This window comes from Salmo salar, chromosome ssa01, assembly GCF_905237065.1.
Source record: "Salmo salar chromosome ssa01, Ssal_v3.1, whole genome shotgun sequence".
Taxonomy (NCBI): domain Eukaryota; kingdom Metazoa; phylum Chordata; class Actinopteri; order Salmoniformes; family Salmonidae; genus Salmo; species Salmo salar.
Genome location: NC_059442.1, coordinates 129,659,912 through 129,684,145, shown reverse-complemented (window position 1 = coordinate 129,684,145; position 24,234 = coordinate 129,659,912). Strand labels below are relative to the sequence as shown.

Below are 24,234 nucleotides of genomic sequence, written 5' to 3'. Positions count from 1 at the left end.
TGTGCCTTTTTAGGTTTCTGTGTTTTGAAACTAACTGTGTACAAGAGAACCGCAGCTCACTGTCTACTAGTTCACTTGTCAACTGTCTTCTTCCTGGCATGTTTTCAACGGCGGCAGCTGACTAAGGTGCCTGAGTAAGTAGATTACATTGTAGTTATTGGTATGTGTCTACTATCTGTTTACTCAGACATAATGGTTGTATCATTATCCACAGATTCCTTTATTGAGAACATTTAAACCTTTGCCTTGTCAACAAGCGGATGGTGGTGACATTGCATTGGGAGAGTAGTGCAGAGTGATACATAGGTATGTCACAAGGTGACAAAGACAGGCCTAGAACATCACAGCCTCTGTGATCTGGACCAGAGCTCTGGATATTACAGTAGACTGTCCAAGCTGGCTGGCTGATTGGGTTAACCAGCCTTTGCCGATGGCTGGATAGACTGTGGTTGTGTGTGCTGGGTGGAGACCTGTCAGCAAGGGGGGAGAGAGAGACTGTGAGAGAGAGAGACTGTGAGAGACTGTGACTACGGTTGGCTGCTGCTATGAATGCGAAATCACTTCTCCAATCTCTAATGTCCTCCTTCCTTTCTAGCCAGGTTGCCAGATCTGGTTGTGATTTACCCCACTCATCCATCAGGCCCTCCTTGACATGTCATGTCAGGCAAGTAACAGATGGACGCATTCAAACTTGATAGATTGACACGTGTGAATTCTAGCATTTATAATAATCTATACGCATTTGAAGCATTATATTAAACAATTATACAATAAATGTTATTTGATTTAACCTTTATTTAACTAGGCAAGTCAGTTAAGAACAAATTCTTATTTTCAATGACGGCCTACTAAGGCCTATGAGCATTTACAATATCTAGGGTAAGATGGGTAATGTGAAAAGTAATGCACGGTTCAGAGATTTGGTAGTCAAAGTGAAAGACACGTGGTGATTCAACGCAGGCTCATTCAAATTATGCAATACAACACCAGGCCAGGGAGGCAGAATATTCCAGGTATGTGGTTTATGACACACAGCATGTGTGAAGTCATTTTCCTCTGGATCCACTGATCACTGGACCACTGATCCACTTAGGCTACAGTATGTTTGCATGCCTTTACCCTATTCAAAACTGACCTCGGTTTTTTGAGATGCTGGACAGTGTACCTCTGTTTTTGAGGAATTCATACTCTGTGTTGTGTGAGTATGAAAAGGAAAGGACTTGAATCTGTTTAGATCAGCTAATGCCTAGTCCTATGAATACCATTACCAAGTGACAAGAGATAGCAGGAGACATATGGAGAGCAGGCGAGAGGTAGACATGCACAAGGGAAGAGAAGATGAATGAGGAAGAGCGATGTTGATCGGAGAGAGAGAGAGAGAGAGAGAGAGAGAGGATCGATTGTGAGAGGAAAAGAGAGATGGGAGAGACAGGAAGAAGTGTAAGTGTGCGCGAGAGTTTGAGGAATGAAGGAGTGCAGTCGCACTGAATAACCAGTGGGCCATCCCTCAGACTCGATGCATCATAACAACACTGACCAATCACATCACAGCCTCATGCATCTCCATGGTAACTGGGCTTCCTAGCTCCAGAGGAGGTGGAGACGGGGAGGAAATAAAAAATAAATAGAAAAGTGTGGAAGGGGAAAAGAGGAAGAGAGAGAGGGAGCGAATCGATGTCTTCTGTTTTTTTCCCCCTCTGATGTCTGGTTTCACACCAAGCGCTCCTGTCCTGCTGCGTTAGCCACATCACAGCTGACGAGACCACAGACCAACACAACAACAGCAGAGACAATAACAATAACAACAACGTAGGTTAACCAGACTAAGGCCAGTCGGGGATGGTGATACTGTAGGGACGTCAGTGTGTCAGGCTGTTTGGCTGATGAGGCTGAGTGCGGGAGATGAGATGGCCCTTCAGTCACTGTTGATTGGATCTGTTGGTTATGACAAGCTGTCGAGCTGTCTTCCTGCTTCTTCTAAAAGGTAAAACGTATTGTTTTGAGACCGCTCTTCTGTATCCGTATTAGACCTGTTTTTGTTTTGGTGTGTGTCAATGTCTGTGTGTGTTCTTGTATGTCAGATGCAGACTGAGGAAAGGACTGGAGGAGACGATGCCACTCTAGACTGTTGATACATGCAGCCCTGGAGTATAGCTGGTTTAGGGGGAAACAAGTGGAGTGTGTCGCGTACTAGTCGTAGTGCGTTGCCATACACCGTATTATCACATTCATTCTTCATGCTAGAACCTCGACTTGTGAGACTGTAGGTGGAGGCTGGACGTCTGCTTTAGGTTAGCTACTGTACGTTTTAGCTGAGCCTGATTTGTGTTGAGCCTGAATGTGTGTACTGTGTGCTGCCGGAGTTGTGTTGTTGTTGTTGGTGATCCTGCCACTGAAGCCTGTATTGATCACATGCTGTTAAACATTGATAAAAGTCTGGTATGTCTATCTGGCTGGCTGGCTTCAGGGGCAGCAGCGATGCGTTTCAGTGGAATGGAGGCTTGTGATGTGGTGGGAGCCATCACTGATCTCTACTGTACTGTATACCCTCCTTCTGTTTTTTTAAATTATTATTAGGGGTTCACACAAGTTTACATTTTTTTGGCTTGCTACAGGCTGTCATCCATGCTAGATCAAACAATACACAAAGTTAGGCTGGATTCCCTTTTCAAAAATGTTTTTTTTAAGGCAATTTGCAATGGGTTTTCAATGGGCATAATGGAAACAGTAATAGATTTTTTTGTCAAATATCCTGAAATTCTCAACAAAACCTGGGTGGAATAGCAAATATAAACACGTAGACTATAGAATGGAGGAATGAATAGTTACTTTTGATAAAGTTATAATGCTTTAAAACATGTAAATATACAGAATGGATAAAAAAATTGTACGGGAGTTGCAGTGATGAGACAAGACTGTAATTACCAATTGGATACCACAAAATTGGGGAGAAAACTGGCAGCTTCATTAAACAGTACCCGCAAAATACCAGTCTCAACAGTGAAGAGGAGGACTCCAGGATGGTGGCCTTCCAGGTAGAGTTCCTCTGTCCATTGTCTGTGTTCTTTTGCCCATGTTAATATTTTATTTTTATTGGCCAGTCTGAGATATGGCTTTTTCTTTGCAACTCTGTTTAGAAGGCCAGCATCCCAGAGTCGCCTCTTCACTGTTGACATTGAGACTGGTGTTTTGCGGGTACTATTTAATGAAGCTGACAGTTGAGGACTTGTGAGGCGTCTGTTTCTCAAACTAGACACTCTAATGTACTTGTCCTTTTGCTCAGTTGTGCACCGGGGCCTCCCACTCCTCTTTCTATTCTGGTTAGAGCCACTTTGTTCTGTGACGGGAGTAGTACACAGCGTTGTACGAGATTTTCAGTTTCTTGGCAATTTCTCGCATGGAATATGCAAACAAGAACAGAACAAAACAAGAATAGACTGACGAGTTTCAGAAGAAAGGTCTTTGTTTCTGGCCATTTTAAGCCTGTAATCGAACCCACAAATGCTGATGCTCCCAATATTCAACTAGTCTAAAGAATGCCAGTTTTATTGCTTCTTTAATCAGAACAGCAGTTTTCAGCTGTGATAAAATAAGTGCAAAAAGGTTTTCTAATGATCAATTATCAATTAGCCTTTTAAAATGATAAACTTGGATTAGCTAACACAACGTGCCATTGGAACTCAGGAGTGATGGTTGCTGATAATGGGCCTCTGTACACCTATGTAATATTCCATAAAAAATCTGCTGTTTCCATCTACAATAGTCATTTACAACATTAGCAATGTCAACACTGTATTTCTGATCAATTTGATATTCATTTCATGGACGAAAAATGTGCTTTTCTTTCAAAAACAAGGACATTTCTAAGTGACCCCAAACTTTTGAACAGTAGTGTATATACTGTATAAACTCAGCAAAAAAAGAAACGTCCTCTCACTGTCAACTGCATTTATTTTCAGCAAACTTAACATGTGTAAATATTTGTATGAACATAAGATTCAACAACTGAGACATAAACTGAACAAGTTCCACAGACATGTGACAAATGGAATAATGTGTCCCTGAACTAAGTGGGGGTCAAAATCAAAAGTAACAGTCAGTATCTGGTGTGGCCACCAGCTGCATTAAGTACTGCAGTGCATCTCCTCCTCATGGACTGCACCAGATTTGCCAGTTCTTGCTGTGAGATGTTACCCCACTCTTCCACCAAGGCACCTGCAAGTTCCCAGACATTACTGGGGGGAATGGCCCTAGCCCTCACCCTCTGATCCAACAGGTCCCAGACGTGGTCAATGGGATTGAGATCCAGGCTCTTCGCTGGCCATGGCAGAACACTGATGTCTTCCCTATAACGCACAGCGTTGAGATGGCCTGCAATGACAACAAGCTCAGTCCGATGATGCTGTGACACACCACCCCAGACCATGACGGACCCTCCACCTCCAAATCGATCCCGTTCCAGAGTACAGGCCTCGGTGTAACGCTCATTCCTTCGACGATAAACGCAAATCCGACCATCACCCCTGGTGAGACAAAACCACGACTCGTCAGCGAAGAGCACTTTTTGCCAGTCTTGTCTGGTCCAGCGATGGTGGGTTTGTGCCCATAGGTGACGTTGTTGCCGGTGATGTCTGGTGAGGACCTGTTGTTTATGGTTCATTGAACAAGCATGGGAAACAGTGTTTAAACCCTTTACAATGAAGATCTGTGAAGTTATTTGGGTCCTGAAAAAGGGGCGTTTCTTTTTTTACACACACACTCAAGGTATATACAGTATATAGTTTATTATGGTAGTATGATTCTGCGACCGACAGTACTGCCATCCTAGCAAGGTTCCACAGGACAGAATAATAGACCCATAGCCTTGTAAAATGGTGTTTTGACATCACAAGAGTCATTCTAATATATAATATTAAACACATTGACTAAGTAAAATAGGTATGAGATGTCCAGTACATTGAGCTGATATGGTTTGCCCCAGTGTGAAAACCAAACTCCCAGTGAGTCCCCTAGGATAAGGTTTTAGTTTTCAGACTGGGCAGCACTGCTACAATCTCAGCTGGACCCAGCAGTGGACATCCCCCAAAGTAATCACCATTCTGGAGCTCAGCCACCTCAGACCCCATAGGGAGAGGATATGACAGACGGACGCTGAGGAGAAAAGCATTAGGCTACCTCACCAGCTGACAATAAAATCCCTCCTGCATTGGTTGGCATGAAGGATGGAATGGAATTGGCCCGGAACAGACCCCAAAACAATATATACACACACACACACACACACACACACACACACACACACACACACACACACACACACACACACCCACACAGAGACATACACATCGGCACACACACACGCAGGGACACACGCGAGTGCGCAAACACACACACACACACACTGGCTGTGGTATAAGATGTATGGGAAGTGGCCTGCTCACTGCCAAGGCAGACCCTAGCAGTTTTTAATGTGTTTGTGTCCAGCCTAAGTGCTCCAGCATATTACTGAAGACTGAATACAATACATCACAGCTTGGCTTGTCCTGTCTCTGGTCCAGCAAAACAATACCTATAGTGCAAATACAATACCCTACCGCAGTGCAAATACAATACATTCAGTATTTTCAGTGCTCTCATATAGAGGAGATGGTGAAACTTAAAAGAGACACTTGGTTATAATATGACTAATACTTTTCTGCTGTGGTCAGATTTCGTGTGTGTGTGTGTGCGCTACATGTTTTTATCAAATTAAACCTCCGTTAGAACAGCAGCTCACATTAATGTGGTTAACTATAATGGGAATCATTTGAAGCCAATGACGTTAGTGCGGAATGGTTTCAAGCCAATGACATGTAGCAATCTTGGGGAGGGGGAATCCTGTTAAGCCAATGACGTAGATTGTTGCATTATTTGGGCAGCAATAACTTTAAGCCATTGACATACTGTATCACATTGTTAGTGTCCAGTATGCTCTAACCCTGTTAATCTCTCTCTCTCTCTCTCTCTCTCTCTCTCTCTCTCTCTCTCTCTCTGTGTTTGTCTCTCTCTCTCTCTGTCTGCCTCTGCGTCCCCTCTGGCTTCCCTGTGACACTCCACTAGCCTCTGTCTCTATCAATCTATTAATCTGTCGGGCTGGAGTGATTATGCCACCTCTCTCTCTCTCTCCCTCCCTCCCACACATGCTCTCCCCCTCGAGCAGCCTTCCAACCCCTCTCTCCCATCTCTACTTTCCACACTCAACCCCCCCCCCCTCTCTTTCTCACTCTACCCTTTTCCCCTCTCTCCCTCCCTCTTATTCCCTCCCTCCATTCTCTCTCTCCTATTAGACAGAGTTGTGTAACGAAGTGTGGTGCTGTGTGTTTAATCTGCCTTACACTAAGCCACCTCAGTCATGTGACTCCCTTAACTCGTCCCTCTGTGTGTGTTGCCATGCTGCTTGTCTCTTGGGAGGCTTGAGCAGACCTCTACTGAAGGAAACGTTGTTTATATTTTGTTTTGTCATTACTTGGACATTAATTGGATGTTGATGCTTGATGCCTGGGACTTGCCGATTGTGGAATTACATTGTTAGCAAACTGCTTTTACTGCACCTCTACAGTGAATAGGGACATTGACTTTTGGGAATAACTTTTGGCATTTAGTTTGGACGTTACTGGGAAGTGGCTGAAACATTGGATATACTTGGATATAATGTGGACTTATAAAAATATTAATATTTGATTACTAGGTAAATGTTTTGATATATCTGGTTCATGGCTGAATGGTGACTGAGGACATATAACACACACACACACACACACACACACACACACACACACACACACACACACACACACACACGGAGAGGAAGTGTTGTCTTGATTGGATTGAGGATTTATATGTGATTATGTCTTTCAGTGTCAAGTATTCTCTTCTTACCCTTGCGCGTGTGTGTGTGTGTTTGTGTGTGTGTCATAACACAGACATCTTCTGAGACTACTGATAGTTCTCACCACATAGACTTGACCAAATCAAGTATTACAATGTTTCCTCTCACCCAGTGTAACTCTTTTCCCTCCTACAGGTCTGAACCATGATGCTTTCCATCGTGGCTGTTTGATGCTGCTGCTGCTTGGGTAGAGCGGCTCGTTGAGACGACTCTCCGCCCCCCCCTCCAAGCCCCCTCCAAGCCCCCTGTTACCCCCACCCACCAGCCACCATGTTGATCAAGGAGTACCGGATCCCCATGCCCATGAGCGTGGAGGAGTACCGCATCGCCCAGCTCTACATGATCCAGGTGGGTGGTTACTGGCTAGCATAGAAAATACAACACACAGATTACATATACAGTTGAAGTCGGAAGTTTACATACACCTTAGCCAAATACATTTACACTTCGTTTTTCACAATTCCTGACATTAAATCCTAGTAAATATTATCTTTCTTAGGTCAGTTAGGATCACCACTTTATTTTAAGAATGTGAAATAATAGTAGAGAGTGATTTATTTTAGCTTTTATTTCTTTCATCATATTCCCAATGGGTCAGAAGTTTACATACACTCAATTAGTATGTGGTAGCATTGCCTTTAAATTGTTTAACTTGGGCCAAATGTTTCGGGTAGCCTTCCACAAGCTTCCCACAATAAGTTGGGTAAATTTTGGCCCATTCCTCCTGACATAGCTGGTGTAACTGAGTCAGGTTTGTAGGCCTCCTTGCTCGCACACGCTTTTTCAGTTCTGCCAACAAATTTACTATGGGTTTGAGGTCAGGGCGTTGTGATGGCCACTCCAATACCTTGACTTTGTTGTCCTTAAGCCATTTTGCCACAACTTTGGAAGTATACTTGGGGTCATTGTCCATTTGGAAGACCCATTTGCGACCAAGCTTTAACTTCCTGACTGATGTCTTGAGATGTTGCTTCAATATATCCACATAATTTTCCTTGCTCATGACGCCATCTATTTTGTGAAGTGCACCAGTCCCTCCTGCAGCAAAGCACCCCCACAACATGATGCTGCCACCCCCGTGCTTCACTTTTTTTTCGGAGGTCTTGGCTGATTTCTTTTGATTTTCCCATGATGTCAAGGAAAGAGGCACTGAGTTTGAAGGTAGGCCTTGAAATACATCCACAAGTACACCTCCAATTGACTCAAATTATGTCAATTAGCCTATCAGAAGCTTCTAAAGCCATGATGTAATTTTCTGGAATTGTCCAAGCTGTTTAAAGGCACAGTCAACTTAGTGTATGTAAACTTCTGACCCACTGGAATTGTGATACAGTAAATTATAAGTGCAATAATCTGTCTGTAAACAATTGTTGGAAAAATAATTTGTCATGCACAAAGTAGATGTCCTAACCGACTTGCCAAAACTATAGTTTGTTAACAAGAAATGTGTGGAGTGGTTGAAAAACAAGTTCTAATGACTCCAACCTAAGTGTATGTAAACTTCCGACTTCAACTGTATCATGTAGCATAGCATTGCATGGCTAACATGCATCAGTCAGGATACAATACCTAGCATAGCATGGCTAACATACTGCATGCAGAATACAACATATAGCACATCACGTAGCATTTACGGAATATAACATCGTCCTAAAACAGTGGTCTAGGTCAGAGAGTCATCAGATTGTTGCTGTGACCCTGAAGCCCTACTGACCCTAGATCAGGTGTTAGGTGGTGAGGTGAGCTGTGTGTGCTGGTGTGTTCTTGCTTGCGCATGTTTGTATGTGTAACATGCTGTCTGTTTGTGTTTATGGTTTAGGTCACCAGTTTAATGTGAGCTTTCTAAGGCCAGCTGGCTCACCATATGCTTGTCTCCAATGTTTGCGCACTGTCTCTCTTCTCTCTCTAGAGGAGGAAAATATTAGCACGTTGGTTTCGGGGATACGAACCCACGGTACAGTAGCTACTTTCGAAGAGCAGATCTTTCCTAGGACAGTGGCAGCCAACCAGTGATGTGACTTCAGGCCATTATCCTAGAGGATTATGGGTGATTAGGTCACCTGGTGACCCCTGACGGAATACAGTCTGCTAGACCAACACTTGATGAAGCTCCATGTGCTGCCTGGTTTAATGTTAATGTAAACATTGTAAACCTTACCCACAAACATATCTCTCCTCTGGGGCAGCGTCACAGCTGAGCGGTTGGTAACCATGGTAACCAGTGACATCAGCAGCAGCGTGGCAGTGGCTGCCGTCATTTGTTTGCAATGAGAATAAAAGACAGAGAGAGGGAAGGTGATTGGGGGAAGCAGATAGAGAAAGGGGGGACGGAAGGGAAACGGAAAGAGGGAGACTTACAGAGGAACGGGCAGAGACTGATGGAAAGAGACAAAAAGAGAAAGAGAGAGGCAGAGAAAGGCATTGAAATGGAGAAAGAAAAGTCAAAATTATGCAGCCAGTGTTTCCATGGCAATGTTACACTGCTGATTTTGCAGTGGTGGAAAAAGTACCCAATTGTCATACTTGAGTAAATGTAAAGATACCTTAATAGAAAATGACTTAAGTGAAAGTCACCCAATAAAATCCTACTTGAGAAAAAGTAAAAAAGATTTGGTTTTAAATAGACTTATTTACCAAAAGTAAATGTAATTGCTCAAATATACTTAAGTATCAAAAGTAAAAGTGTAAATAATTTCAAATTCCTTATATTAAGCAAACCAGACGGCACCATTTTCTTGTTTTTTAAATTTACGGATAGCCAAGGGATGCTCCAACACTCAGACATCATTTAGAAACTAAGCATGTCTTTAGTGAGTCAGCCAGAACAGAGGCAGTAGGGATGACCAGAGATGTTCTCTTGATAAATGTGTGAATTAGAATGTTTTCCTGTCCTGCTAAGCATTCAAAATGTAACGAGTACTTTTGGTTGTCAGGGAAAATGTATGGAGTAAAAAGTACATACTTTTCTTTAGGAATGTAGTAAAGTAAATAATATAAATAGTAAAGATACTCCAAAAAACTACTTAAGTAGTACTTTCAAGTACGTATCTCCTCGGTTGGTGTGTGTGTGTGTGTGTGTGTGGTTGTGTTGTGTATGTATGTGTGTGTGCCAAATTAGAGACTAAACACAGGGAGAAAAGAGGACAACAGACAGTAGGATGGAGAGCCACCTCATGTTGGTCCTATTCAGTATGTCCATGTGAAGACTGGAGAGCTGCAATGTGGACTGTGCTTCATATGCTGTATATAATTGGTACTTATTGATACATTACTGTCACTTATTGGTCACATACTAGGCCGACACACACCTGCTATCCTTGGGCTGAAGTAATAATTTGTCTGCCCGGAAGAGACTGACTCTGCAGTGTAGACCTTGAGGACCTGTTTCATGCTAACTTTGTGTGTGCGTTTGTGTCTCTTTTTGCTAACCTTGCGGTATCATATAAAATATTCAGCGGTAACTGGGGCCCAGCAGAAATCAGACCTCAGCAAAGCCAAGACATTACTATTCCTGTGGTACTCTCGGTCTCTGCTGCCCTCTCAGCTTCCAGCCCAGCACAGCATGCCACCATTACTTACTCACACTCATTTCTCTCCATATTTCTCTCTATCTTTCCCGGGCTGACCCTCCCTGTCCCTCCATGCAGGTCTTCAGGCTCAGATACTGTAACCAAGGAACTCTCTTTTGGCTCCCAGGACATTTTCCTTTTTCTTTTTGATGCTTTTAAAAAATATATTTTAATTATTTTTAAACTTTTTATCTATTTGTCCTTGGTGTCTGGGCTTTACTGTTCCTCTCAGCACAAAACTTTCAATCTTCAGGCAGATTCCTGGAAACACTCTTTTCACACATTTCTGTCCATTACATTGTTTTTCTCACGTTCAACCCTTCTCTGTCCTTCACTCTTGCCAGCACCATGTCATAGACGGAAGTACTTTGGGCACCTCACCTCCTTTTCTCCCTCTGCACTGCTGTCAATGTCAAACCACTGGACAAGTGAAAGCAGATTCCTAGTAGGCTTCCTAACATGGAGCTTTTTCCCCACCTATGTCACGTTTTGAAAGAGGAGATGAGGAAAGGAACAGACCTGGGTTCAAATACATGCATATTTAATGAATTGTTATTTAAATACAAATGTTCTGTTCATTTGAGTATTTTTTTAACATTTTACATTTTAGTTATTTAGAAGACACTCCCCACTGGGCACACCACGTCATTTCAACGTGGACATTTTGTTAATATTTGGTTGAGACGTTGATCAATGAGATTTCAACCTTTACTCACCCACTCAAAAAGACAGAAGTTTGTTGAATTCCTAATGGGTTATCGCTATGCTTTCAACCATCTAAAACTACAACCAAATTCCAATGGGACTACAATGTCAAATATTTATGCAACAACTTAATGTGTGATCACTGTGCTTCATCTAACAGCAAAACCAAATTAATCGGATTGCAGTTGAGATTACATGCATTCAAAGTACAGTGATCAATGCTGTTCAAGAGTGTGCACACATTTTTATGGCAATTGTGAAGATCTCCACAGACCTTCGACCTTTGCATGCTATTTTGAACATGCACACTTTTCTATGATTACTTAAAAAGGCCTTTATAGTTACATCGGGCTAACATCAAAATGTGGCCATGGATGTGTTGTATTTGTTTATTAACGATCCCAATTAGATGCTGCCAAGGCAGCAGTTACTCATCCCTGGGTTCCAAACACATAAAACAAAAGATAAAACAGTATATCATATAATATTGTTACACCACTACATATCTACAATACAAAATGAATGATACCACTATACAACAATATTACAATGTACGTGTATGTAGATTGCGTGTGCTAGCGACAGTCTGCGTATGTGTGTGTGTGTATGTGTGTGTGTGTGTCTCTTCACAGTCCCCTCTGTTCCATAAGGTGTATTTTTATCTGTTTTTTTTCTAATCTGATTCTACTGCTTGCATTAGTTACCTGATGTGGAATATAGTTCCATGTAGTTATGGCTCTATGTAGTACTGTGTGCCTCCCATAGTCTGTTCTGGACTTGGGGATTGTGAAGAGACCTCTGGCCGCATGTCTTGTGGGGTATGCATGGGGTGTCCGTGCTGTGTGCGAGTAGTTTAAACAGACAGCTCGGTGCATTCAGCTTGTCAACACTTCTTACAAAAACAAGTAGTGATGAAGTCAATCGCTTCTCCACTTTGAGCCATGAGAGATTGACATGCATATCATTAATGTTAGCTCTCCGTCTACATTTAAGGGCCAGCTGTGCTGCCCTTTTCTGAGCCAATTGTAATTTTCTCTTTGTAGCCCCTGACCACACGACTGAACAGTAGTCCAGGTTTGACAAAACTAGGGCCCGTAGGACCAGACTTGTTGATAGTGCTGTTGAGAAGGCAGAGCAGCGTTTTATTATGGACAGACTTCTCCCCATCTTAGCTACTCTTATATCGACATGTTTTGACCATGACAGTTTACAATCTAGGGTTACTCTAAACGGTTTACTAAGGGTTGGTAACAGGCTGATTGGTCGGCTATTTGAGCCAGTAAAGGGGGCTTTACTATTCTTAGGTAGCGGAATGACATTTTCTTCCCTCCAGGCCTGAGAGCACACACTTTCTAGTTGGCTTAAATTTAAGATATGGCAAATAGGAGTGGCAAAATCATCTGCTATTATTCTCAGTAATTTTCCAGCCAAGTTGTCAGACCCTGGTGGCTTGTCATTGTTGATCGACAACAATAATTATTTCACCTCTTCCACACTCACTTTACAGAATTCAAAATTACAATGCTTGTCTTTCATTATTTGATAAGTTATACTTGGATGTGCAGTGTCAGCGTTTGTTGCTGGCATGTCATGCCTAAGTTCTTGCCAATTAAAAAAATCATTAGAGTAATTGGCAATATCAGTGGCTTTTGTGATCATGAGCCATCTGAGTCAGTGAATGATGGTGCTGAGTTTGCCTTTTTGCACAAAATGCAATTTAAGGTGCTCTAGAGCTTTTTTATTGCAATTCTTCATATAATTTATCTATGTTTCATAGTATAGTTTGTTCTTTTTATTCAGTTTAGTCACATGATTTTTCAATTTGCAGTACATTTGCCAATCGGTTGTGCAGCTAGACTTATTTGCCATTCCTTTTGCCTCATCCCTCTCAATCATACAATTTTTCAATTTCTCGTCAATCCACTGGGATTTAACATTTTTACAGTCATTTTCATAATTGGTGCATGCTTATTAGTAACTGGAATAAGCAATTTCATAAGTGTGTCAAGTGCAGCATCTGGTTGCTCCTCATTACACACCACAGAACAACAAATATTATTTACATCAACAACATAGGAATCATTACAAAAGTTATTGTATGACCTCTTATACACCATATCAGACCCAGCCTTTGGAACTTTTGTTTTCCTAGATATATTATGATCACTGCATCCGATGGATTGGGACACTGCTTTCAAGCTCATTTCTGCAGCATTAGTGAAGATGTGACCAATACGTGTTGATGATTTCATTCCTGTGCTGTTTGTAACTACCCTGGTAGATTGACTGATAAGTGGGCAGCTTGATGAAAGCCAGTCAATATTTAAATCACCCAGAAAATATACCTTTGTTGATATCACATATACATTATCAAGCATTTCAGACATGTTATTGAGACACTGACTGTTAGCACTTGGTGGCTATAGCAGCTTCCCACAAGAATGGGCTTTAGGTGAGGCAGATGAACCTGTAGCCATATTACTTCAAAGGTATTTAACATGAGATCCTCTCTAATCTTTACAGGAATGTGGTTCTGAATATGAACAGCAACACCTCCACCACTGGCATTTCTGTATTTTCTGTAAATGTTCTAACCTTGTATTGCTACCATTGTATCATCTAAGGTATTATCTAAGTGAGTTTCAGAGATAGTCAGAATAAAAATGTCATCTGTTTATAACTAGCAAGTTATTCATTTCATGAACCTTGTTTCTTGAGCTACATATTTTACTGTGGGCTATTTTTAGCACTTTTCTGGGATGCTTGCTTGATTTCATTGATTTACTGGGAAGCTTAGCAGAAGTAGACATGCTCATGTTATTTATGTTAGTGCAGGGTGAGCTGCACACAGTGGACTTCCTACTAGGGCACACCACCTCAGTGCTAACAGCATAACGCTGGTCTGTAGGCATGTGATTACTGCATACAATAGCGGTAAGATCAGCAGAGGCATTCAGGGTAGAGGGACATAAATTAGGTTACTTACATTGTGTCTTCCAACGCCCCTGAGATAATGTACGTTTTCTGAAGCATTATGACAACTCAGTGACACAATGGTAGGGATTAACTGAGCTGGGCTTGGGTCATTGATAAGTCATTGTCTCAATGCAGCCTTATAATGCTGTGAAATGATCCAGGAACCTAAATTATTCGGGTGGATCCCATCCTCCTTATAAAAAGTGTTTTGTTTCCAAAAGGTATTGGAATTGTCAACAAATGTTACACCCATTGAACTGCAATAATCACTTAGCCAGTTGTGAAGAGAGAGAGTCCTGCTAAAAGCGTTCAATGCCACGATTCAGAGAGGGCACAGGGCCAGATATGATGGGTCTTTTATTAGTGTCTAGCAGGGAATCAATCAATCAGCTCTTTAAAATCCAGTTTCAACTGTTCAGAGCTGCCTTCATAATGTCATTAAAACCCACATGGACTACAATAGAATCGATTTCCCCTGGCGTAGTACATTCAGGAGCAAGTTAGTAATGTCATTTACTCAAGCCCCGGGATAGGACATTGTTTTTGCACCAGGAACAGTCACATGTCTTAATATGGAGCTGCCCAAAATCACGGGTGGCGAGAAATGTTACTAATTTTAAAGTTCAATAAATAGTGTTACATTAGTTTGTAAGAGCCTTAACTTTAGGCTATTTATTGTATCACAAAAGTATTATTGAATTGTGTTTGGTTGACAACGAAACCAAATAACATTTTAAAGGATGTCTAATTCTTAGATAGTTTCATCTGACCCACTGGCTTAATCCTATTCTTTCATTTTTATTTTTGGTTTAGTTGGAGACGTGAAACCAACATAGAATTTGTAACTTGTTGACCTGTTAATAAGCTATTTACTGTATTGCTAAAGTGATATTGAATTGTGTTTGGTTGTCAATGCAACCAAATATTAACATATAAAGTGCTTTTAAAGATTGATTTGATTCGATTTTGGATTGAGATGGAGATGTGAATCCAAAATATCAATGATTAATTTGTGTAGAGAATTAGTGTAGAGAATCAGTGTACCATCTAAACTGCTGTGAAATATCTTTTTCATAACCAAAAATATTGTATTTTCAGCTGTTTGAAGCTGTTGTACAAAACCGAAAGTAAAAGATGCAAAAACGAAATTTAAGAACGGGAAGAAATAATGCACATGGAACAGCTCTACCACTTCCCTCTACTTGCTTTCAATGAGAATTACAGATCTATAACTGACATTTCTATGTGAATTTGGTCGGGTTGGCCAAAAAGTTACATATTGCAGCTTTAAATGCACTTTAAATAAAGATTGATTTGATTTAGTACTATTCTTTAACTTAGATTTTTGGTTGAGATGGCGACATGAATGGGAGACCAAAAGAATAGCTGTAGATAGATCAACTCTCCAGTAGGAGGTGCTGCACAGCCTATAGTTTTTTTCTGATAGTGGATATAACATTGAAGATCTAACGTTGTTTCTATGTTGAAAATGGATTACAATGATGACATTATCCTGTGGTTGAAATTTCACCCTCAAAAACAATACTTTAAAAAAAAATCCATTGTATCCAATCCAATGTATTTTCCAGGTAGTTTCCACGTCACAATACAACGACATATTAAGTTGAAACCACATTGATTCAACCAGTTTGTTCCCAGTGGGTCTCATCCAAAGCTACTTACATTTAGTGCACATAATGTGGACAAATCAGCAACTTTGATTTGAAGTATTTGAAAGTATTTCCAAATAACTCCCTATAAAAAGCTGAAACTATTTTCAAAAAATACTTATTTCCAAATACATTATTTCAAATACCCACAGCAACAAACTAGCCTTGCATGTCACCCTCTCTCGACCTTACATGAATGGTTCGCTATCCGTGCAGCGAACCATTCATGTAATCTTGACAGATCAGGGTGGTATGTGAGGCTAGGACCAGACCTGGGTATTTAAATATTTGTATTTGAAACTACACTTGTCTGTGTATTTGAGTATTTTCCAATACATGCCAAGACTTTCCAAGTCTATTTCCAAATACATTTCAATATTCAACTAGTTGTATTTTTTATTTTAAAAGTTTTTATTTTTTTTATTTGGCATTTTTTATGATTATACAGATTGTAGTGGCTTCCTTTCCTCTTTACCATAGCCACTGCCCTAGCCTGAAAGCGGGGTTGTTTCGTACGCATACAGTCCACACTCAAGGTTTCCAAATGGCCAAACATTCAATGAGATCCAGGGATATGGTGCAACCAAAAGGTTTATTCTTCTTTGATCTAACAAAAATATTATTCTCCAATCAACTTAAAGCAGTGGAAAATACATAATATGACCTGTTTGTATGTCTGTATGGTCAAAAAACTATACTGCTCCCGCATCTAGCAAGGACTCCTCCTCCTGGAGCTCTGTATGTTCTGTCTTTTATACAAATATGTCCAAATCGGCTATAACACAGATAAGGTAGGTAGAGGGCAGAACACACACGGATCCCCTACCAAATCAAACCCAACCCCCCCATGCTCTAACAGAGCCCCACCCCAAAACCAGACTTAAAGCAGACATGATATACAATGAGTAATATAATCCAATACTAAAAGAAATACAAAGGTATAAGACAAAAAGTTTTGAAAAAGTCAACTTGTTGTATTTTAAAATAAAAAATATTCTTACTTTGAAATGTCTTTGAAAGTAATTGAAATACCCTAAATAGTATTTGAATTTCTATAGAGGAAATCACTTTACACCATTGAGATGAACCTTACTTAGACACTCTCTTACTTCCTTTCTTTCTCTAACTGACGCCTTCTGTTCTGCCCTCAAGGCAACCATCCTCAGCCACAGATATCTCCCTCTCTCTCTCTATATATATATATATATATCTGTCCCCCTCTCTCTCCCTTTCAGCTGTGGAGGAACACGATTGATGATTGGCAGCTCAACCATGGACACTGTGCATGCATGTGTGTGTGTGTGTGTGTGTGTGTGTGTGTGTGTGTGTGTGTGTGTGTGTGTGTCAGGGCTGGCGTGATGTGACCTGTCAGCGCTGTAATGAAGTGCTGGTCTGCTCCCGCAGTGTGAGCAGACATAGCCACGTGCCTGTGTGTGTGCGTGCGTGCCTGATCCAGCATTAGATATCTCCCTTGGGGCTGTCTCAAAACTAATGTCACATTTCCTTATTAGAGTCTTTGCACCAAAGCAATGTTTCCAGACCCTGGTCTTCCAGTACCCTCAACAGTACACATTTTTGGTGTAGCCCTGGACAAACGTACCACATTCAACTCATTGAGGACTTGATGATTAGTTGATTAGTTGTGCTTGTCCAGGGTTACAATAAAATGTGTACTGTTGGGGGTACTTGAGGACCAGGGTTGGGAACCACTGCTACATAGTACACTAACTGAGTCCCTAACCAGACACTCTCTGAGCTTCCACTCATATTATGGAGAGTTTCCACTCATATTAAGCAGCTAATACTCCATTCCCTGTGGTAGCGGCCTTCAGAGGGGTGGGGAGGGTAATGTAAGACCCTCAGTTCTGCTCCTATATTAGATTACATACTAAATGACTGCAATTTCCGAGCTGTTCCAACGCCTCTTATGACCTTCACTCCTCACCGCTCCCTAAAACCCCATCTCATATCTACAGAAGGCGAGAGAGGGTTGCGTCCCAAATGGCATCCTATGCCCTATATCGAGCACTACTTCTGACCAGGGCGCATAGAGCTCCATTTAGGAAACAGCCATAGTGAGGCCTAGAGGCTAAGTTGGAATAATGGGAATTCTGCTGGTGTGATGGGTGACCTAGCTTCTGTTGGATTAACCAGACCCTATGAGATCAATCTGCTACAGTTTCCCAGGTTGACTGCCCTATTATGCCCTGTTAGGTCTGATGCTTCTTCAGACCTGGCTCTGGCCCAAATGGCACCCTATTCCCTATTTAGTGCACTACTTTTGACTAGGGTCCATCAAAAGTAGTGCACTATAGGGAATAGGGTGCCATTTCAGACACAAACTTGTGGCCCCAGAGACAGTATCTAAGTCAGAGTGGTGCGTTATTGTGTACCTCCCCACATGAGTAGAATAATACACTGGCTAACTTACAGGGTCTGCCATCTGTCTCCTAGTCTACCAGTGCCAGGGTAGACAGTACACTCTTAGAAAAAAGGGTGCTATCTAGAACCTAAAATGGTTCTTCAGCTGTCCCCATAGGAGGACCCTTTGAAGAACCCTTTTTGGTTCCATGTAGGACCATTTTCCACAGAGGGTGTAGGAGTGCCTTAGGAATTGAGAGGAGCAATCTCTTCACACACATAAGCAGACAGATGCATGCACACACACACACACACACACACACACACACACACACACACACACACACACACACACACACACACACACACACACTGGTAGCAGCTGAGACATGTACCAGTGCTAGCCGGGAGGGGAAGAGAAAGTTGCATGATAGTCAATATGCAGCGTATTGATTACTGCAGCAACTGACTAGAACTCCCTCCCTCATTCATTCTGTCTCTGTCTCTCTTTCTCTCTCCTCTCTCTCCTCTCCATCTGACTCTATTTATCTCTCTGTCTCTGTCTTTCTCTCTCTTACTCGCTTTCTCTATCGCTCTCTCCTCTTCCTCCTCTATGAGGAAAGATGAAAGCTAATACACCACCAGACTGCCAGGAGAGAGAGCAGGAGGGAGGAAGGAAAAAGGGACTGGAGAAAGGAGGAGTGACAGGGAGAGGTTTTATTTGGGGGAGGGGAATATTTTGACGTGGCAGCCATTTTTCTCCTAACTCACCACTTTGGTCATCATTATGATTAAAATATATTCAGCTTTGAGCCGAGGATGAAGTGTGTGTGTGTGCATGTGTGTATGCATGTGTGTATGCATGTGTGTACGCTGCAACCAGTTCCACTGAAAAGCACTCCTCTTGCAGAAGAAGAGCCGAGAGGAGAGTTGTGGTGAGGGCAGTGGGGTGGAGATCCTAGAGAACAAGCCGTATGAGGATGGTCCAGGCGGGTCGGGACAGTACACACACAAGGTGTACCACATCGGGAAACACATCCCCTCATGGTTCTGCTCCATCCTGCCTCAGGCTGCTCTACGCGTGGAAGAGGAGTCCTGGAACGCCTACCCATACACACGCACACGGTGAGAGACAACACACACATACAGATGTAGGATCTTAATTTGAGCCAGTTTGCTACAGCAAGAAAATAATCCTGCAACAACAGGAAATGTGAATTATTCTGTTGATTATAACTGATGGGCATTTTTGTAAGGGGTTGATACAGAATCCTGTTTCGACCTCAAATACACTACAAGTTTTACATTTCCTGCATTGAAGGAAAGTTCTCCTGCAACAGGGTGATCAAATTAAGATCATACACCTGTATGTAGTATGTACACACACCTTACCCATACACACGCACACGATGAGAGGGAACACACACATGTATAGTATGCACACACACCCTACAGTCTTTGGAACCAAAAAGGGTTCTTCAAAGGGTTCTCGTATGTACACATGTACAGTATGTACAGTGGCAAGAAAAAGTATGTGAACCCTTCGGAATTACCTGGATTTCTGCATAAATTGGTCATCAAATTCAATCTGATCTTCATCTAAGTCACAACAATAGACGAAGATGGTGTGCTTATTAAACTAATAACACACAAATTATTGTATTTTTGTTGTCTACATTGAATACATCATATAAACATTCACCGTGTAGGTTGGAAAAAGTATGTGAACCCCTAGGCTAATGACTTCTCCAAAAGCTAATTGGAGTCAGGAGTCGGCTAACCTGGAGTCCAATCAATGAGACGAGATTGGAGATGTTGGTTAGAGCTGCCTTGCCCTATAAAAAACACTAACAAAATTTGAGTTTGCTATTCACAAGAAGCATGCCTCGAACAAAATAAATCTCAGAACACTGAATTGTTGACTTGCATAAAGCTGGAAAGGGTTACAAAAGTATTTCTGAAAGCCTTGATGTTCATCAGTCCACGGTAAGACAAATTGTCTATAAATGGAGAAAGTTCAGCACTTGTTGCTACTCTCTCTAGGAGTGGCCATCCTGCAAAGATGACTGCAAGAGCACAGCGCAGAATGCTCAATGAGGTTAAGAAGAATCCTAGAGTGTCAGCTAAAGACTTACAGAAATCTCTGGAACATGCTAACGTCTCTGTTGACGAGTCTACGATACGTAAAACACTAAACAAGAATGGTGTTCATAAGAGGACACCACGGAAGAAGCCACTGCTGTCTAAAAGAAACATTGTTGCACGTCTGAAGTTTGCAAAAGAGCACCTGGATGTTCTACAGCGCTACTGGCAAAATATTCTGTGGACAGATGAAACTACAGTTGAGTTGTTTGGAAGGAACACACAACACTATGTGTGGAGAAAGGCATAGCACACCAACATCAAAACCTCATCCCAACTGTAAAGTATGGTGGAGGGAGCATCATAGTTTGGGGCTGCTTTGCTGCCTCAGGGCCTGGACAGCTTGTATCATCGACGGAAAAATGAATTCCCATGTTTATCAAGACATTTTGCAGGAGAATGTTAGGCTATCTGTCCTCCAATTGAAGCTCAACAAAAGTTGGGTGATGCAACAGGACAAAGACCCAAAACACAGAAGTAAATCAACAACAGAATGGCTTCAACAGAAGAAAATACACCTTCTGGAGTGGCCCAGTCATAGTCCTGACCTCAACCCAATTGAGATGCTGTGGCATGACCTCAAGAGAGCAGCTCACACCAGACATCCCAAGAATATTGCTGAACTGAAACAGTATTGTAAAGAGGAATGGTCCAAAATTCCTCCTGACCGTTGTGCTGGTCTGATCCGCAACTACAGAAAACGTTTGGTTGAGGTTATTGCTGCCAAAGGACCAGTTATTAAATCCAGGGGTTCACATACTTTTTCCACCCTGCACTGTGAATGTTTACACGGTGTGTTCAATAAAGACATGAAAACCTATAATTGTTTGTGTGTTATTAGTTTAAACATACTGTGTTTTGTTGTGACCTAGATGAAGATCAAATTTTATGACCAATTTATGCAGAAATCCAGGTATATCCAAAGGGTTCACATACTTTTTCTTGCCACTATATGTACACACACTTACATCATTACACACATAAATGTGTGTCCCTGAGGCCCGGAGTTGTGCATCTCTACCCTAGACCCCCTACCTTACACGCCTACACAAAGACAAGATGTAAAAGAGACATTCTCCTAAAGCCTCCTTCCCTCTTTCCACATCATGCATCCCACTCTCTCTCTCTCTCTCTCTCTCTCTCTCTCTCTCTCTCTCTCTCTCTCTCTCTCTCTCTCTCTCTCTCTCTCTCTCTCTCTCTCTCTCTCTCTCTCTCTCTCTCTCTCTCTCTCTCTCTCTCTCTCTCTCTCTCTCTCCAGGTATACCTGTCCATTCGTAGAGAAGTTCTCCATAGACATTGAGACGTATTATAAACCTGACACAGGGACCCAAGAGTGCTTCAATCTGTCATCAGCAGAAAAAAGAACAAGGACTATAGGTATAGTATACACACACACACAAACAAGCCTACATGCCTTCTCAAGCCTACTGTTCTCAGTCTGTCTGTCTGGTCTTCATGGATTTCAGAGAGCAGTCAGCAATTCGCTGTTTCACACACACTGTGGTCTTTAAGATGCAGACAGCGTGTGTTCCGCCTTATGCTGCTGCTAGTGTGTGTGAGTGTGAGCTGCTGGCTGGCTTAATACTGCAGCACCACTCCCACAGTGCAGTGTGTGATAGGTGTGTTGTCTGGCCCAGACTGACTCTGCGGGGGATGATTACATAACCACACACACACACACACACATACACACACACACACACACACACACACACACACACACACACACACACACACACACACACACACACACACACACGTACACAAAGTAACGTGTATGGGGATAGTAGATCAGTGTTTATTGTTGCTCTTTGTGTGCTGCAGCACATCTCTCTGACACAGACGCTCAAGCACGCAAGCGCACACAACACAGACACACACACACACACACACACACACACACACACACACACGTAGCAACACACTCAGGTCGTAGAGCAGAGCAGTGGAGACCTCTAGTGGCTTCTAGCCAGCAGTACTGTTGTTCCTCCTTTTCTCAGTTCTATTCTGGTTCCCTCTGCCCTCATTCACTCCAAAATTAGACATAGTCAAGGAATGTCAATAAGTAATCATCTCATCATTTACTACATGGCTCATTTTGGTCTGTGTACATTTTGGTCTGTGTGTTTGTGTTCTTCCTCCAGACCCCATTGACATTGTGAAGGACTACATTGCACCCCATGAGTACCTGGTTGAGGAGGACCCTAAGCTGTACTTATCAGAGAAAACCAAGCGAGGACCACTGACTGACGACTGGATCGAGCTCATCAACCAGAACCCGACCCAGAACACGGTCATGTGTGCCTACAAGCTCTGCAAGGTGGAGTTCAGATACTGGGGCATGCAGTCCAAGATAGAACGCTTCATTCACGATGTTGGTAGGTACTTGTGTGTGTGTGTGTGTGTGTGTGTGTGTGCGCACATAGGCGCCTGAGCAATGGCACAAACAGAGCAGCTGTACCGCTACTTTCAAAATAGGGGTGTAAACGTACTTTTTTGCCAGAAAGTTATCACAATCCATTCGGGTAATTTGTCATTTTCAATAATTAGTGATGTTTTGAGATAGTCTGTATTAAAATAAATGTGTCAATTTCTATATAATATAATAATGAACAGATTGCATTAAGCACCCCCTCCCCTGTCGCCTCAAGGTGAATGGTTTTGACCACTCAAAAGTTTTGTTTTGCTCCTGCACGCCACTGTGTTGGTTCAGTGCAGTTAGAAAGCACTAGTTGTTTTGCTCCTGCACGCCACTGTGTTGTAAAAAGTCTGCCTGTAGAAAGCACTAGTTGTTGCTCTGCACGCAGGGTCAGTGCAGTTAGAAAGCACTAGTTGTTTTGCTCCTGCACGCCACTGTGTTGGTTCTGTGCAGTTAGAAAACACTAGTTGCACCACTGGTGTTTAAAAATGATAGACACCTGCAAAATAACATTGTTTATCTATTTTGCAGTGGTATAAAGTACTTAAGTAAAAATACTACTTTAGTCGTTTTTGGGGGTATCTGTACTTTACTTTACTATTTATATTTTTGACTACTTTTACTTCATTACATTCCGTTACAATATTTTCAATTTTTTACTCCATACATTTTCCTTCACACCCAAAAGTACTCGTTACATTTTCAATTCTTAGCAGGACAGGAAATTAGTCAAATTCACGCTCTTATCAACAGAACATCCCTGGTCATCCCTATTGCTTCTGATCTGATGGACTCACTAAACACATGCTTTGTTTGTAAATGATGTATCAGTGTTGGAGTGTGCCCCTGGCATTCCTTTATATATATATATATATATATATATATATATATATATATGCAGGTTGTGCTGGCCTTGGTGGGCTAGCTCAAATTGCGTTTCCACTGCCTCCAGAAATTAGATATGTCATGTTGCTAGGTGGCCAATATTTTACTGCACCTGGTTTCGCTAATGTTGCTTGATAGATTGCTAGCAAAATTATTTAATTCACCCTTACCATGGTGCAACTAACATTACCCCATACTCTGCCAGTTCCAGCCAGACTCAGTGCCATGTATTTAGCTTGCTAACGTTAGCTAGCTAGCTTAAATACTACCTTGCTTGCCATGGAATTGGCTATTAGTTGGCTAGCTAATCAAGCAAACCAGACGACAGGTTTGATATTATGTAGCTAGCTAGCTTTCAATATGACCTGGCCAGCTAAAATGACTGCTAGCTCATGTTAGCTAGCTTGTTTCAACACTGATTTGCTAGCTAATGTTAGGTAGATAACAGTCAGCCCTCGAATGCTTTCATGAAAGTTTATTGTGTAGTGCAAACATTTATGATGGATCCAGCTATGGTGGAAAACTGCATGGCCGGTAGCTCACGGGCTGTCAATGAGTAGCTCACAAGTATACTGAGAA

General features: G+C 42.0%; 1 protein-coding gene across 8 annotated transcripts in view; it reads left to right on the top strand.

Moving 5' to 3' along the window:
- The window catches only part of LOC106562412 (membrane-associated phosphatidylinositol transfer protein 2), a 63,490-nt gene that overhangs the window by 18,779 nt on the left and 20,477 nt on the right, over nucleotides 1-24,234 (top strand). For all 8 annotated transcript variants that reach the window (XM_045688826.1, XM_045688835.1, XM_045688829.1 and 5 more), the window contains exons 3-6: nucleotides 7,064-7,276; nucleotides 19,120-19,334; nucleotides 21,610-21,728; nucleotides 22,496-22,729. In XM_045688826.1, coding sequence (XP_045544782.1) covers nucleotides 7,199-7,276; nucleotides 19,120-19,334; nucleotides 21,610-21,728; nucleotides 22,496-22,729 — 646 coding nt within the window. In that variant the 5' untranslated portion in view covers nucleotides 7,064-7,198. The remainder of the gene's footprint in view (nucleotides 1-7,063; nucleotides 7,277-19,119; nucleotides 19,335-21,609; nucleotides 21,729-22,495; nucleotides 22,730-24,234) is intronic.